Source organism: Siphateles boraxobius, unplaced genomic scaffold (assembly GCF_051911475.1).
Source record: "Siphateles boraxobius isolate OS27281-9 unplaced genomic scaffold, OSU_SipBor_1 35, whole genome shotgun sequence".
Taxonomy (NCBI): Eukaryota; Metazoa; Chordata; class Actinopteri; order Cypriniformes; family Leuciscidae; genus Siphateles; species Siphateles boraxobius.
This window is the reverse complement of record NW_027508975.1, coordinates 3,922,110-3,940,402: the sequence shown is the minus strand read 5'-3', so window position 1 is coordinate 3,940,402 and position 18,293 is coordinate 3,922,110. Positions and strand designations below refer to the sequence as shown.

Below are 18,293 nucleotides of genomic sequence, written 5' to 3'. Positions count from 1 at the left end.
GAACGCAAGCAAATGGAATATGACTCATATTGTCTGTGGGGAGACTGTCAAAAGCTGGATTTCTGTTGTCAAAGTGCCTGCCAACTGACCTTCAAACATTCAAAGCAGGTTTTTGTGGAAACAATCCACATTTAGCACTCTCAGCTGAATTTTGAGAGTTGAAAAGGTGTCTCATCATTTTTTTAAGTACTCTTACAGTACACTACCTTCGAAAGTTTGGGTTAAGACAATACTTTTGTTCTGCAAGTGTGCATTAAATTAATCAAAAGTGACAGTAAAGAGTTATAAATAATGTCTATTACAAACAAATGCTAAATTTTAATTAATAAAATCCAGAAAAAATCACTGTTTAGACAAAAAAAATTAAGCAGCGCAACCGTTTTCATCATTGAAAACAATAACAAATGTTTTTTGAGCACCAAATCAGCATATAAGAATGATTTTTGAAGGATCATGTGACACTGAAAACTGGAGTAATTATGCTGAAAATTCATAGAAATAAATACAATTTTGAAACATTACATTTACACTTAGAACAGACCCCAACAATTTGACCTGAGGTGTTTTTTTTAGTTTGCCACCCAAGCATAACTATTAATAATAATAATTGTAATAGTTTATTAATAGTTTTACCTTATCGTCTAACAACAACCTTCACATTGTGTCAGTGCAGATTGGACTGAAATGATTTGGGACTTTATTTTTAAATAAGTTGGCATGTCCTTCACATAACCAGAAACTACCAGTATCATTACATCTTCTGGAGTTTAGGAATAATAGTATCTATCTTATTTACTCACCGTAAAAATGTGTGCCAATTTCTGATTGTCCAATTGATGTTTAAAGTGAACAGTCATAAATTGCATCCATCTGTCTAATGCTAGACAGTTGCAGAAGTTCAGAAAGAGTCAAAAGTTTTACGTTCTGATAGTTAGAGTATGATTTCCTACCATGCCAAACTATCAAAGGAAATTTGTTTTTTTGTGATTTGACACCTTTAAAATCTAAGATGATGTCCGTCAGTTGCTGTCTTGCCATGAACTATGTGCTGTTGCAACATGAAGAAATAGTGATTCACATGTTGCCTCATCTCAAAAACTTCTCCGTTCTGCAGACTGTTAAACCTGTTTTGGATTTTGAGGATATCTTTGAAACTTTTTCGAATAATTGCTTTCTTTTCCTACAGCTAGTTATGGACTATCTCAGCGCTTATTCTGCCAGTAATGGACACTTCGTTGTCTACTCACTTTTCGGCAAGAAAGCTGATTTAATTGCAAAGAGACGTAAGCTGCAAAAGTGCCCAACGGTGTGCTTTTACAGCCCAGCACACTCAACTTTTACAAACCCTGCCCACAAATCCAGCAACATCCTTTAATTTAATCACATCTAACACCACTGCCCCTATACTATTAGCACAGGATTTATGTTCAGAAACCGAAATAGAAAAAAAAACTTGTTCTTTTCTCTCTGCTTTCTTGCCTAATGGCACAATATTGATATGAGACTGTTTGAATGGAAATGTTTTTATTGTCGACGGATCCTGTCGTGAAAGCTCATTAAAATGTGATTTCGCGTGGCTTCCCTGAAGGAAACGTCGTGGCTCAGAGAAGTGCTGACGAACTGCGAGTCAGAAGTAATTGATCCGCTCGACGTGATGCTGGGTTTTCTCTGAGGGCCCCGGAGGAAAAGGCGGACCCACGTTGAGTCCGAGCCCACTCTGATGGATGGAGGCACACAAAAGATAAAGAACTTCTGCCTTCTCCCATCATCACAAGAACCCGTCCAGAACACTAGCACTCAAAAGCTTCTTTATGAAAAGGTCACGTCCTCTCCTGCTGTTTTTTTTGGCAGGACACAAAAACAACGTTGCATATTAAGTAACCTCCTGCTTTTGCATGATTTTCTTCATGCCAAGAATCATGCATTATGGCAAAATGAGAGACTTTATTGGAACAGTTTGCTGGAGCACTTCTTTTTGCATTCAGTGATTTCAAAGAGAAGGAAAAAGATTAAAAGGGGAAGGATGAGGAAAAGGAAGAGGTAGATTAATTAAAGTTTTATGCATTCTGTCTAATCTTTCAACAGCACTGGCCCACAGGGGCCGGGCAATCCCTCATGTCAAGCCGAGTTAGTTTGTGAAATGAAATGCAGTTGTTCTTAATTGTCAGATCATTATTATGCGTGGCCACCGGCAAAGTTGCTACTAGTATCATGTTGCTTTAAGTCTCAGCTGCCATTGCAGCCAAAGGTTTGCTTTCCAGCACTGGCTCTTTTAGACTCTAATAGGATCAGATGGGTCTGATTTTTTTTTTCTTCTCTAATTTTAGTTTTAGCTTTAGAATTTTTTCTGGCAGTGCTTTAAAGGGGATACATTTAGAAATGCACTGCTATTACAGCCATCAATGCAGCACTAGTGTAACAAATCCACTGTATTCAACAGTTACTGTCAGATTTCAGGTCGCCTTCTGTTAGCAATATGCACAAAACTGAAATAATAGCTTGAATGGTAAAAGCAGAAAAAACTAAAAAACAGATTGTATTTCCAGTGGACAGTAGTACTGGTTTAAACTGAACATTTTAATTTTTAACACTTTATTTTGATGGTCCACATTAGACATTGTACAATTGTACAACTACATGCCAACTAACTCTCATTAGAGTATTAGAAGACTGTCCGCTTAACATCTACTTACCCTTTATTTTGATGGACAAAAAACATATGCTATCACTTCAGATTTATTAGATTTGCGTTTTTCCGATCTCGAAACATTTGAGAGCGCAAAGGTAATGGGGGGAAAAATTTGCGGGCAAACACAAAGTTTCTCGAGGGAAGCTAAACATTTTGCAATTGAATGCGAGGTTTATTGAGGGAACACAAACATTTTCACGAGAACGCAGAAGCATTGACTATCAAAATCAAGTGTAACATTTAAACTTTTTTGGCTAGCCCTTATGCGGCCTTATCAAACCTTGAGCACGAGGTGAGAATTACTAATACTTCTGCACTAAAGTGTTAATGCTTAAACTATTTCTATAAAATAAGCGCTTAGGAATAATAATGTCCGAAACAATTATTTTATTATGTAATTATTTATATTGATTAGTCCTAGAAAACCTATTCTGATTTTTTTTTTCTAACATTGGTATACATTTGTTTTGTCTGGAAATATTCATACAATCATTAATTTTACATGATTGATGTGTGGTTGACATGAGCCTAAATCTCCCTTATTATTCATGGCTTTCGTAAGACCGACTAGGTTTTTTTTTTCTTTCATTCAGACAACCCACTGAATAGTTTAGCACATCCCTCTCGACACTAACAACATACATCTGTCTTGTTCCATCTGCACATAATAAACAAGAAGCCATGTTCGGTAAAAAATACATCTTTGCTTTTCAAATGTCAGTGCCTGCTTTTTCTACAGAAATGTCATGGTGCATTATGCTGGTTTTGTGTTGTTTAGTGCTCTCTTGCTCTGACGGCCTATGCATGTTCCTCCAACATGTTACTATAATTGTTTTGGTGGTTTGTTGTGTTGCTCTGCAAACACAATACAATGGTTGTCTGTGCTGCCCAAAAACCAACATTGTTTTTTTTTTGTTCAACTGTTTCTATTGTCATTCATGTATTTTTTCCCCCCCCTCAGTGAGCTGAATTCCAAACTGCAAGACACTCTGGAGCAAATCGAGGTATGTGACTTTTAGAAACCAATTTTTTGTACTTAGGCTCAGGACAAACTGAGAATCTATAGTGACCACCTTCTTCCTTAAATCATTTACATTACATACATTTATTCATTTAGCAGACGCTTTCATCCAAAACGACTTGCAAATGAGAACAATAGAACCAGTTAAACTAACAATAGGACAACAATATGCAAGTACTATGACCCTTCCCAGTTTAATCTAACGCAGTACCTGTATGTTTTGTTACATTTTTTAAAATTCTTTTTTAAAGATAATAGATATAGAATAGAAGATGAAGTGTCAGTATTAATGGATCAAGTGTTGCCGTCTTCAGGCGTTTCTTGAAAATGGACACGGATTCAGCCGCTCTAGTTGAGTTGGGCAGATCATTCCACCAGCTTGGAACAGACCAAGCTGGTCAGAGAAAGAGATTTAGTGCCTCTTTGAGATGGCACCACAAGACGGCGTTCACTTGCAGAGCGCAAGTTTCTGGATGGCACGTAAGTCTGAAGTAATGAGTTTAGGTAAAAGGGAGCAGAGCCATTGGTTGTTCTGTAGGCAAAAGTCAGTGACTTGAATTTTATGCGAGCAGCAACTGGCAACCAGTGCAATTTTGTGAGGAGAGGAGTGACGTGTGCTATCTTTGGCTTGTTAAAGACCTCTCTAGCTGCAGCATTCTGGATCAGTTGCAGAGGTTTGATAGTGCAAGCTGGAAGACCTGCCAGGAGACCATTACAGTAGTCCAGTCTGGATAGAACAAGTGCTTGGACAAAACCAGCATCATGCACCATGACATTTCTGTAGAAAAAGCAGGCACTGGCATTTGCAAAGCAAAGATGTATTTTTTATCGAACATGGCTTCTTGTTTATTATGTGCAGATGGAACAAGACAGATGTGTGTTGTTAGTGTCGAGAGGGATGTGCTAAACTATTCAGTGATCCTCCTGATGTTGTATAAGTCAAATCTGCAGGACCCGGGCAGTTCTAGCAATGTGGTCTGTAAAGTTCAATTGATCATCAATCACAACTCCAAGGTTCCTGGCTGACCTTGATGGAGTTTTGGATGACGAACCTAGCTGAATAGAAAAGTTGTGGTGTAGTGTTGGGTTGGCCGGGACCACAAGCAACTCTTCGCTTCGTAAGGTTTATTTGAAGTTGGTGGTTCTTCATCCAGTCAGAAATGTCTGTCAGGCCGGCTGAGATGCAAGCAGCCACCGCCAGATCATCAAGCTGGAATGAGAGGTAGAGTTTTGTATCATCAGCGTAACAGTGATAGGAAAAGCCATGTTTCTGAATCACAGTTCCTAGTGATGTCATGTAGATGGAGAGAAGAGGAGTGGTCCAAGCACCGGGCCCTGAAGCACCCCATTATTTAGATTTTGGGTCTTAGACACCTCACCCCTCCACGACACTCTGAACGACCTACCTGAGAGGTTAGACTTGAACCATTGGAGTGCGGTCCCCGAGATGCCCTTCGTCTTTAGGACTGACGGGAGGATCTGGTGGTTACCTGTCTCAAAGGCAGCAGACCGATCCAGCAGGATCAGAACTGAGGATTTGGAAGCTGCTCTTGCCAGTCTCAGAGCTTCAATTACAGAGAGCAGCGCAGTCTCAGTTGAGTGTCCGCTTTTGAAACCAGACTGGTTGTTGTCCAGGAGGTTGTTCTGTGTAGAAAAGGAAGAGATCTGGTTGAAAATTACTTGTTCAAGTGCCTTCATGACGAATGGAAGAAGGGATACCGGTCTGTAATTTTAGAGTGGGTTTCTTAAGCAGTGGGGTTACTCGAGCCTGCTTAAATGCAGTGGGAAAAGTACCCGTGTGAAGAGAGGTGTTTATGATGTGGGTGAGTGCGGGCACAACTGAGGAAGAAATGGCTTGAAGTAGATTAGTGGGAACAGGATCAAGTGGACAGGTAGTAGGGCGATTCGAAAGGAGGAGTTTGGAAACTTCTGCCTCCAGAAGTAACTTCTGAGAAGGAGGGTAGAATGTGTGTGTTAGCTGGTAAGATGTGTGTGTCAGTTTGTGGTTTGGTAAATTGGCCGTTGATGGTGGTTTTATTTATGAAGAACGTGGCAAAATTGTCCACTGTTAGGGTTGATGGAGGAGGGTTGAGAAGAGAGGAGAAGGTTTTGAAAAGCATTCGAGAGTCAGAAGAATTGTTAAATTTTTTTGAGAAGCAGTAGAGATATTAGCCGAGAAGGAAGAGAGGAGGGATTGATAAAGATCAGACATTCAATCTCAGATCACCCTATTCCCTTCAGTAACACTCACACACCCTTGACAGATTTAACAACAGCAGTTGCCCTGATGTAGTGCCTCAGCATTATACGAATTAAACAGATCGGAAGGAACACTTGACCATGCGTTTGTATGTCTAACAGTGGCACCCACGGTGTCAGTCTGCCAGCATTCAGTCTCTCAGGCCCCAAGGCAGATGGACTGTGTTTTATTAAATAAATTGCTGGCTTTCAGGACTTGGAAGCCCATACTGACACAATCACACATAGCCACAAACACACACACAATTTCCCCAGCAGTGCTGTTTATGGCATCTTCTCTATTATTCAGAGATTTCTGTGTGGCAAATGTAATTGGATGGCACCCAGCCTTGCATACAACTCCTTTACTCATTAACTTGCTCTCTTTTTCCCCTCTTCTTTCATGTTTCTCTCTTAATATCTGTATCTCACTCTTTTTTTGTCCCTTCCTCCCCGTCTTTTTATCTCATTTGCTGTCTCATCCCGCACATTAGCGAATAGCATGGCGCCTGTGCCAACGGAGAGCGCTGCCACCAAAATTACAATGATTCATGCCACTTTTCTATTTCTGTAGCAGAGCAAGTTCCCAACTCATTAAGGATGTGAATGCTTATCTTTTGAGCTCAAAATGAAGTTCTGCCTTCAGTATCATCAGTGATTTAAACCACAGATTGTTACGGCCTTCATTCATTAGTGGTGATTGTTAATTTTAGCACCTTAAAATGAGAATTTCAAGTACTTTTGCATATTTCTGATTTTCATATGCACTTTAATTAAACCACTGAACTTTCTATGCTGATCTTGCTGATTTCATGCTCATCCGTGCAGGAACAGCTAGATGTGGCGCTGTCCAAAACCTGCAAGCACTTTGAGGTTTCTCACTACACCAAAGTTCAACTGGCATATAAGCTTCTGGGCAAGACGCAGGTGAGTCACTGTCGCTATGGCTCTCACGACCTTGACATTTTGGCTTGTGCTGAATTGTCATTCAAATAGCTGTCATTAGTTATTTATTTATTTGTTTTGTTCATGTCACTTGCACACATAGTGTAAGCTTAAAGGTGCATTGTGTAATATTTCTGAGGATCTATATACAGAAATGCAATATAAGATCCATAACTATGTTTTCAGTGGTGTATAAAGACCTTGCATAATGAACCGTTATGTTTTTATTTCCTTTGAATGAGACATTTATATCTCCATAACCGCGGGCACCCCCTTCTATGGAGGTCGACATATTGTGTCGTCATGTTTCTACCGTAGCCGACAGCGAACACACAATTTATCCTTGTAAAGAAACCTCATTGCTGAACTGGCTACTCTCTGCTGTCTCAGACGATGACATTTTCCTGTCGGCCACCGTAACTTTTGTTGGTTGCAATTCATACTGCAATACTTTATACATCTATTCCTACCAATCCATTTGAAGTTTCGATTTGGTTTGATTTGTTTTTGGTTTAGATTAAAAATTTTTTTGCCTTTGCTTTGCTTGTGTTTAGTTTTTATGCAGTAATCTAATCAATTTTATGCAATAGTTTAATTTAAATATCGCATAAAATAATTTATTTTTATGAAAATATAATTTTTTTTATCTCAGTATTACAAAATTTTCATATTTCTGACCTAAATTCTTGACTTTCACTTGTCATTTTACTGGGATTCAACCTGAAATTGCCGAAACAATTTGCCATATAAATATTAAAATAAGATGAAAGTGAAACTGTTTGCATTTCATGTGACATTTAACAGATTGCACTTTTCAGAGAATGGCATGAACAACTGTAGATTGAGCACATGCACCCCAGGGACGTTAGTACTTTGTTCATTTATTTGAAGTGCTTTTAATGACATTTTCATATTCATGTAAAAAAAAAAAAAACATTTAAGTGCACAATAATCACAATTATATCAAATATTTGCATTTAGATAAAATAATAGGCATAGTCGTCACCATTTTATCCAGTGTTCACTTTTCTCCTTTTTCCTCTCAAAATGGGAAGATGATTCATACCTGGCATAGGATTTGCACTCTTTTGTATCCCACTTTCCTTTTCCAGAAAAAAAAAGAAAAGCTGTGAATTAAAAGCAGAATCCAGGAAAACATATCTTATTGTTAGTTTTATTAAAAGTTAATCTCCTGCATCTGCTTTGGTGCCTTTCCCGTCTCCTTATAAAACGACATGCAGTTTGGAATCTCCTGCTATTGTTGATCTGCCAGTGATCCACAGGATTAAAGATCCACTTTTTTTTTTTAAACTAGACACGTAAGGTTGCATTTGTTTGCGAGACGCCTGGATAAAGGGAAAAATAAGAGCAGGCCAAAAAGTCAGACAAAAAAATAAACCAGTGTTGTTTAGATGGAGATCTCCAAGCATCAGCTCTTGCTGTCAAGGATATTACTTTGTCAAAACCCTGAAATTCTAGCTTTGAGTTTGTACTCAACTAGTTATAGTTTTCTCTGAGGATAATGTACTTTGTGATTTAATTCCCATCTGCATTCTCACACAACCTCAGAAAAAGATGTATGGAGTAAATGACCTACTGTTTTTCAGGGGTCCTCAGAGACATCTTGTCCGGATATAAATATCTGGGATTGCGGTATATGATTATTTTTATAAAATCACAATGTTTCTCCTCATTTATTTTGACCTTGAAAACTGTAACTAAAGCAAAATTGTGCTTCCTGCCTGGACTGGTGGACCTTTATATGGATTTAGACCTTTTTGCCAACTTTCAGGGGTAAAATAACAATTGGTGGTTTGAATCCTGCTGGTGTCCCATCCGTCATTAAAAGAATATGAAATCATTAAGGTGAGTCCGTTCGTGGACTGTTTAGAGTGTCCACTGCAGCACAACATGTTTTTCACATTTAATAATAATAAATGTTTCTTGAGCTGCAAATCAGCATATTAGAATGATTTCTGAAGGATCATGTGACATTAAAGACTAGAGAAATGATGCTGAAAATTCAGCTTTGCCATTACAGGAATACATTATTTTCAAATAGTGTTTAAAATGTACATTAATTAATGTTTTTTTTTATATTAAACTCTTCTTTGCAATCAATTTACCAACTCAAATGTCATTTGGAAAATGAATCCTATCCAAATAGTGTTTCTGTGGGCATCTCTTTGTGTGTTGTATAAGTATTCAAGTATATGTGTCCTGAGACGTCCCCGGTCTCATCTAAAACAGCCTTCCTCGTGTCACTTTGATCACCATAGCCTCTCGGGAAGAAGATGGCAGCTGCGCTGTTTATTCATTCCTACGTTCGTTCGTTCGTTCGTTCACACACACACACACACACACACACGCGCGCGCGCACGCACGCACACGCCTCTAAGAACTTAATTTATTTGCGGTCTGCAGTCCAGGCTGTGGCCGTTTCATCAGAGGTTACCGTTTAAGCCGATCAACCCGCAATTACTGAAGCACTGACTTCAAGATGTGTGATTCATACGCATCCCTTGAAATGGAGTCTGATTTCAAGATTTGCCCTCTGGAGACCCCCTGAGAGAGTCCTACTCTGGTTGAAGAGAATGTTAGGAGTTTCATGACACTTGAATGGGATACATGATGAAATCCATGCAGAGAGTATTTATAAATAACAAGCTTAACCACCACAACAATTAATTGAAAAAATCAATATAAAATCATTATCAACAACTAAGTATAGTATAGACTTTGACAGATTGTTTTGATTAAAAAAAACCTTTTGTAATGCATTATAATAAAGGTTTTAAGTAGTGTTACCAAAACTTTTTTGTTATCTTTTCATTTTTGTTTTAATCTTTTTTTTTATTTTTTTTATCAAATTTGATTATCAAATCACTTGCAGCCCTAGGCTGAATCTTTCTGTTAATCTTTTCCCCTGCTTTGTTTAACTTGTTGAATTGACTTTTTCCTCAGTAGCTCTTTCTAGGGCCAATAATTAAAATGCGTTTTCTCATTGAAATGCGTTTTTCTCGACTCAAGACGTCACTAATGGATATTTCTGACCTAGATGTTCCAGCAAGCTTTAGCTAGAAGTTTGCTGACTATCTAGTTTCAAAGTTTTAAACAAATCAAGCGCAAACCTTGTTTCATGTACGTCATGTATGTACGTCATCCGTTAAAACAGTTGTTTGTCTCTCTTAAGAGGTGCTGTTTTTTCTGGCTTTTTTTCCATGAACTCAGCAATTAGCCTAATGACTGCACATCTGATTCCCCATCTTTTCATCTTTTCTGTTTTTGATTTTTCTTGTTTTTAAATCTATGTAATGAACGTTTGTCTTTTATACGTGTTTGTTTTCAAGTTTATTTTTTAAAAAGCTTATTTCTCACAGAACAAATGCAGAAGATGTTGATGACCCCATCAGCTTCGTAATTTTCATTTTGTTTGAATATATTATTGAAATATTTCCACCTGTCTGCATTTGAACGAAGTGACCTGCAGGAGAATGCAAATATCCTGATATTCATTTTGATTGAATTGAGCCGAAGCTGATGGAGGGATACGCTCATGGCTGAAGGAAGAAGGAAAGCAGTGAAAGCGACAGGGGAGAAGTGTAATTAAGTTGTAGCAAAGCTGTTTCTTTTCCCATTGGGACCATATTGAGCTTCAGAATGTAGTTGGGTAATGATTCATCTCCTGTGAGGTGTGAGTTTGAAGTTTTACCTTCAAACAGAGCTACTTTGGCGGGGAAAATCCTTTTTCTTATCATTTTTTCATTTTCTTCTAGATTTCCTGTAAAAATATCTGAAAATCTATAGAACAGAGTACACTTACAAGAATTGACAAAACAATTTAGATGATGTCTTTAATTATTATTTTTCATACCCGTTAATTTTTTTCTCTTGTTTTAAGCATAAATCTTACTATATATACAATCATACAACTTCTCTATTTAAATATATTTTTAAAAGATATTTATTCCTGTGATGTCAAAGCTGAATTTTCAGCAGCATTACTCCAGTCTTCAGTGTCACATGATCCTTCAGAAATCATTCTAATATGATAATTTGCTGCTCAAGAAACAATTCTTATTATTATCAATGTTGAAAACAGTTGTGGAGTTTAATATTTTTAGGGAAAGGGAGATACTTTTTATGGATTCTTTGAGGTAAAGAAAGCTTGCAAAGCAAGTAATTATCAAGCATGTTTTTACATCTTAAGGAAATTGATCTTGTTTTAAGAATGTTTACTAAATACTGTATATTTAGAGGAAAACAAGACAAAAACCGATTAAAGAAACCACTGTTAATTTATTTATTTATTTTTTACAGTTTTTTTGTGTGCTTTTAATTAAAAAGGGCATTTTTCAATGTTTGTAGTTATTATTCTTTTTTTAATTTAGCAGATTTCTAAATTGTGCCTTTCGTTCTGAGTCAAGTGTACCTGAAGCTTTGATTGATTGTGAGTGCTGTCACATGATATGAAAAGCTGTTCATGGGTTTCAATATTGATTTTACTTTTATTTATTCTTTTATGCCTTTGTGAATATGCTATATAAAAATGATCCCATAGATGACCCTGCATTCCCCTCTCATTTCTATTTTTCTTCTTTCTCCTCAGACGGCCATGGATCAGTTGCACATGCACTTCACCCAGGCCATCCACAACACTGTCTTCCAGGTGGTGCTGGGATATGTAGAGCTGTGCGCCGGCAACGCCGATACCAAGTTCCAGAAAATGCAGTACAAGGACCTTTGCACGGTATGCCCATTCCCCATCCACCCCTCCATACCGCATGTTGATGGGTGTCCAGTAAAATTAGAGAATAAACACACTTCCAAAAGTCACTGTGAGCCATATTCGTCGCTCGAGCATGAAATCATTCGTCGTTTTCGTTCATATTGTGCTCTAGACAGGCGTAAAATAGGTTTGATTCTTGCCTTTGGAAATGACGTGTATTTGTCTAGCTGTAGCGAGAGGGAAAGATATTGCGCAGTGAACGAGGCAGGAGATCTCATTCATGAGCAAGTCATGAAGCAATTAATTTGAGTTAACAGGAAAAATTGGAGTCTCTGCCAAAGTAGTGGCTCGCCACAAAATGCAGTCTAAGCCTGGATACTAAAATTCTCATTTGCATTTGTATAGAAGCACTGAACCCTTGGATCACAAACAAAATTGCAGTCATCTTTTCTGGGTCATATTTTGTTACAGTATGATAATGCAAGTGGGAGATTGTGTTATTGATAAATAATATTAAGCTCCTCCAGTAGATGGAGCACTACAGATAATTTCATACATATTTCGTTGACTACCACTAACTATTCTTACTTTAAACTGAAATATTACAGCTATTAATTTATGTACAAAAGTAGTTTTTTTCACCCTATGTTTTAATAACATAAAAATAATTTTATAAGTAGTGGGTTAATGTCTTGACATACTTGATGCACCTCTACATACAACTGTCATGATATCTTAATGAAGAAAAAAATCTTTAATATTTGGAAGAAAAAAACTTTAATATTTAAAAAAAAAAAAAAAAGGTTTGTGGTTGGTAACATTTATTAATTTTTCAAAGAACTCTTGTATGTTCACCAAGGCTGCATTTCTTCTTTTTTAAAATCAAAATTACAGTAAAAAAATGAGATGATATTAGAATATAGCTGTTTTCAATTTAATATATCTTAAATTGTAATTTATTCCTGTGATGTCAAAGCTGAATCTTCAGCATCATTACTCCAGTCTTTAGTGTCACATGATCCGTCAGAAATCATTCTAATATGCTGATTTGCTGTTCAAGAAACGTTTCATTCTATAATCAATGTTGAAAGCAGTTGTGCTGCTTAATATTTTTGTGGTTCAGGATGCTTTGATGAATAGAAAGTTAAAAAGGACAGCATTTATTTGAAATAGAAAAGTGTCTTTACCGTCACTTTTAATCAATTTAAAGCATTCTTGCTGAATAGAATTATGAATGTCTTTAATACAATCTTACTGACTCCAACTTTTGAATGGTAGTGTAAATTTCTAAGAACTTACTTTCTCAACTATCTCAAACCATTTAAGAGTAGTAGCAATGATTCCACTTCTATAATTCAGTAATTAATATGTACATTGATTCACATCTAGAGTTGAAGTGCTTGTATTCTTTCTATGACCTGCTATTGGCACAGAGCTCAAATAGTTTGCGTAGGCTTAGCTGCACCTGGCTGTACTATATTTGAGTGTCAGAAGGGAATATTGTTATTATCTGCTGAGCTGAGGTAAAACAGCCCTTATGTTCAAGTTCATCTGGTACAATCAAGGGATGTTTGAACTGAATGCACTGAGCATTAATGCCACATAAGTAAATTATTTTGAAAGGAAGCTTTGGTTTACCCCTCTGTGTCTTGCGTTTTTATACACTACTTTTCAAAATTTGGGGGTCAGTAAGATTTTACTGTTAATAAGTTTATATAAGGTGACATTGTTACACGTTACTACATGTACTTACTATAGAAATAACAGTAAATTATCAAATATTACAAGTAACTAATCCTAAACCAAACCCAACTCTATAGTAAGTACATGTAGTTAATTCATTTTACTCAGTACTTATTTGAGTAGGTAACTACGTCACCTTGAAATAAAGTGTATCCTAAGAAATGTATATCTTTATTTATTAAGGACGTATTAAAGGGGTGGTATAATGTCATTTTCACAAGATGTAAAATAAGTCTATGATGTCCCCAGAGTTTGTAAGTAATGTTTTAGCTCAAAATACCCCACAGATATTTTTATATAGCATGTTAAAATTGTCACTTTTTAAGGGTGAGCAAAAACGTATAGTTTTTGTGTCTCCCTTTAAATGCAAATGAGCTGCTGCTCCCGGCACAGAGGGCGGAGCTTCAACACCTTGTGTCCTTTCACCTCACACAGACATGCACTGGAAATTCCAAAAACTTTTAGCCTTTTATGTTCAAACCAGAGTCAGATAAAGATGGAGAAGCTCAAGACGTGACAACATGTAGACAACACTTCTGAATGATTAGTTAATGAATTTATGTAGCTTATATGTAGTTCTTAGTATCTTTTAGTCCTTAATTAGCATATTCTATCATGTTAATCTATAAATCGTGTTCCGGGGGTGGGTTTTATGTAAATTTTATGGTTTGTGATATCACTAACCCGGGAGGAAGCTCATGTAGTCCCTGCCAGCTGTTTGTTGTAGTCCTTAAAAAGCCATTTCTTTTAAAAATAAAATATCTCCCTTTGCTTTGAACTTTGAGCGTCGTAACTTTGCAGATGTTGTTCATGCTCAAACAGCAACATTACACACTAACTAAAAATATTGATCACCACAACTGTTTTCAACATTGACTAAATGTTTTTGACTAATGATGCTGAACATGCAGCTTTGCATTAGTTCTTTTAAATTTTAACAATGTATCACAATATTACTGGTTTACTGTATATTTTATTAAATAAATGTAGTCATGGTGAACATTAGAGACTTATTTTTTTTCATTGGTGGGGACAAATATGCAATGATGTAGAAGTAGGCATTGGTCTGATTTTGACATCATAATGTGACAAAATCCAAAATGAGTCATTTTCGGAGCTTGGTTTAAATAAAAGCTGTTTTTGGACTAACCAGGAAGTTTTGATTTCTGAAATTTACATGATGTTTTTATAGCACAATGTCGAAAGATCAATGTATGTATCAATCATTTCTCAATCCATGATTAATATGTGGTCTCATGTCACCGACATGATTTGATGACTTCCTGTGAGAACCAAACTGTTCCCCCCCAAACTTTGTTTTTGATCTTTTAAGTGAGAGATCATGCTTGTAGGGTCCATTTACGTGTTTACCACCAAGAAATTTGGCAACATGCGCTATGCCTTTAACACTCAGACACGGGTTGTCGCTGCCTGAGGTGTCGGCTCAGCTGATAAAATCTTTTGATTTTCCTTCTCTGAGACACTGCTTTGAAACGCACTCTAAAAATGACAACAGCCTTTTCAATGAGATGCTGTGTTGCTCATTTCAGTTTTCGTTCTGGATACGGTGCCCTTTGAACCTCTGAGGGGGAAAGAAAATGAATCCTGTATCTGGGTTTTGCCCCCAAGTCTCATCTCTCAGCAAAGCAAATATTGCAGATGAATTTGTCTTGAGCACCGTGGACAGTGCATCATCCTTTCCAACTCTCAAACTCTCCTGAGCGTCATAAAACAAAGTAAACACGACGAGAGGTATGCTAATGACAATCGCTTCAATCCTGAACTTTGAACCACAGCGTGGGAATTAAAATGCAGCGTAACTGGAACGCTCCAAAGGTCACATCATAATGCAAAGCGCTACATGAATTTTACATGAAACTATCATTATCCCGTTCTTTCAGAGATCTCCTGTGCTCAGCTTTGAGCAATGAGTGAGGTAGATGAACAGTAGTGGGGAACGCCCTGTAAGTGCACATCAACAATGGTAAAACAAATGTTAAAAATTGTGGAAGTTACCTCATAGCTGAGTATCAGTGTTATTTACCATCAGTGTCCCTCACACTTGTATTTTCGAGGGCTCTCGATGGGCCCGAGTGGATATTGACCTTGCAGCTGAACACAAGCACTTCATGAAAGTGTTCCTCATCAGCATCTCTTTAACTCCCTCTCCACCTCAAACTCTGCTGTCCATCTCTGCAGAAGTTTATTTTCATGAACTGCTTGTACTGTCTATACTCTCTAATAACATCATTTAACAAGATGTGCAATTGGAAAGTAAGGGCATCTTAAAGTCACCATGAAATCAAAATGGACAATTTTTTTTTTTTAATGGAATATTGCAGTGCTAATGAAACACATGATTTATCCGTGCACATCATTATTACTGGCGCGAGGGCGGGACAAACTGTCACTCAAATGAGATCAACCATTTTTTTCTTGTTTCAAGAAGCTGTTTCACTTGGATATACGTCACAATAGTGAAGAGTATTGCAACTTCTGTTTCATGCTGACTTTAATAGTTCAAGGCGGTTTTTGAAGTTCTGCTTAAAAGTTTTAACTATTCTGATTCAGAATCTGACTACTCTAAACTGTTCTGATTTCATTTTGAGTCAGACATGACTAATAACTTGTGGTTTAGTAAGTTAGTTTTTGTTTCACTAAAAATAACCAGTTTGTCTCGGAATTTGACTATACTGTTTAGTCTGTATATCATGTTTTTGATTCAATAAAAGTCTTAATGTTCCAGTTTGTCTCTGTTCTAAATGTACCAGCTCATAAATGTCAACTGATTGGGAATCAGACATCACTTCATGTACTATATGCCTTTGATTTAGTAAAATCCTCCTGCTTAGTATAGTCCGATTCCCAAACAAACGACTCTTATGATTGCTCATGCACTGTATTTGATACATTTAAAAAGAACCAGCTCATATGAGTCATTTGTTTGAGTATCAGACTATGCTGTTACTTTATTATTTTGATTCACTGAAAAAATCTGGTTCATAAGTCGTTTGTTTGGGAGTCAGAATATACTGACTGAAGGTGCAGTCACATTTAATTCAATTTCATTTACATTTACTGTTGTTCAACAAATTGGACGAAATCCAGCCATTTCCCCACACAGATTTCACAACCGGTTCATGTTGGTCACGCAAATTCTCCACGTTGACCAATGGAAAGCTGCTTGGTTTGAATGTGGCTGTTAATGTTTGAGAGCTGTTGATGGAACCGGATTTCATGAAAATGTTTTGTTTAAAATGAATTTTGAATGAGAATTTTTAATCTGTTCTCGCTTGCCACTCTTAGTTATAGTAATAGCTTTCACAATTACCATCTGAGCAGTCTTATTGTCTGTCTTCTGTGCTATCTAGCTGTCAGATTCTGAACTGTCAGCCTCCTGAATAGTAAATATGTGAAAAGCGTTATCTGTGGCATCTCTGATGATGATGCCAAATTTTGAGAGCTGCATGTGGAGTTTTGACAGTGGAAGTTCAAAACGTGGGAATGTTTGATTGATTCTGTTCATTAAAACAGCTGGGGGGCTACATTGTTGTTTCTAATAAGGAAGCCACACACACACAGCAGGAGACTTTTTTGAGGCCAATCTGATGTAAAGGATGAATGAAGGTTACAAACTTCAGGATGCAGCTGGACATTCATGATTAAAGCTTCATTAGTTGTCCTGCTGAACTTAGGAATGTGTTTTGTTGCTCGCTGTGTGCACTGTACTGTATTTGAATATTGGCCACATAGCAGGTTGTATGTTGCCCCATAAGTTTCCCAAAAGGTGTGGCGTTAAAATTAGCTCAGGCAAGAGCGTTTATAGAAATTGACTCGAATTTAATTAAACCATCGGTCCAGCAAATCTTTTTTTTTTTTTCTCTCTGGAGGGTGTCAGAGATCAACGTTTGAGAGGAAAGTGCCTCATTGACGTCTGACTCTTAGTGAAGAGGTTGCAGTTGGAGCAGTGCTCAAGAGATTTCCAGAGCTGATTTTCCCGGTCTTTTCAAAGCTTCAATCCTGCACCAGGCTAATTACTTTACCATTGTTTGATTATCTTGTGGGAGATGATGAAACCTCATTAATTATTAATCAGATAAATGTCCTTTTTGTGATTTATCCAACCCAGGCTCAATGGAAATACATGACTCTTTAACCTTTTAGCGCCACTCACCGGACACTTCATTACTGAACTACCAGTGTAATATGTTGCCACAGTCCAATTTAACTGTTTCTTAAAATTGAACACCACATTTAGTGCCAGTCACTGGACATTTCACTTTGAAAGTGCCCCTAAACTTCCAGGTTTATGTGTATATATTTATACACACAAACTTGGAAGTAGACTAATGTCACAAAGCCGTATAAACCTCACATTCTGTTCCTGGTGAACTCGAAAACCCTTGATCCTGACTGAGCCTCTCCAGCTCTACCATCTGTGCGGTGTCGTCTTCAGCTGTGGTATAAAGCGAAGACGCCACAGAAATTTGCTGACTTTACTGTACATGTTTACAGACTGCTGACGGCAGCAGCGCTTTCCCCCCACTTTGTTTTCCCTCTCTTTCGCTTTACAAATTTACTACAATCATATTTGAAAATGTACATAATTCGACTACATTTAGAAAGGTGGGTACTACTGATGCCCAGCAGTGTTCTTCGATCACGGCAAATAGAGATTAGCCCTGTAAACCCCCCAGTGATGTTTTGAGACTGTAGGGAGAAAAAACAAGAGTACTTGAAAGATCTATTTCATGTTTTTTGGATGTAATTCCCAGCACACAATTCAATAAAGTCACCGCTGATCTGAGTCTATTTCGGTCCACCTGCCCGAATGCCATGCATCATCTCAAAGCGTCAAAGGATCTTATCCAAATTTCAGTTATAATGTCCATCTGTCTGTCTAATAGGGCTGGGTAAAAAAAAATCGA

At 37.3% G+C, this 18,293-nt stretch overlaps 1 protein-coding gene across 2 annotated transcripts in view; it reads left to right on the top strand.

Annotated features, from left to right (window-relative positions):
• vps50 (VPS50 EARP/GARPII complex subunit) overlaps window positions 1–18,293 on the top strand; it is a 148,711-nt gene that overhangs the window by 31,798 nt on the left and 98,620 nt on the right. For both annotated transcript variants that reach the window (XM_077195999.1, XM_077195998.1), the window contains exons 10-12: window positions 3,651–3,693; window positions 6,777–6,875; window positions 11,503–11,643. In XM_077195999.1, the coding sequence (XP_077052114.1) occupies window positions 3,651–3,693; window positions 6,777–6,875; window positions 11,503–11,643 (283 nt within the window). The remainder of the gene's footprint in view (window positions 1–3,650; window positions 3,694–6,776; window positions 6,876–11,502; window positions 11,644–18,293) is intronic.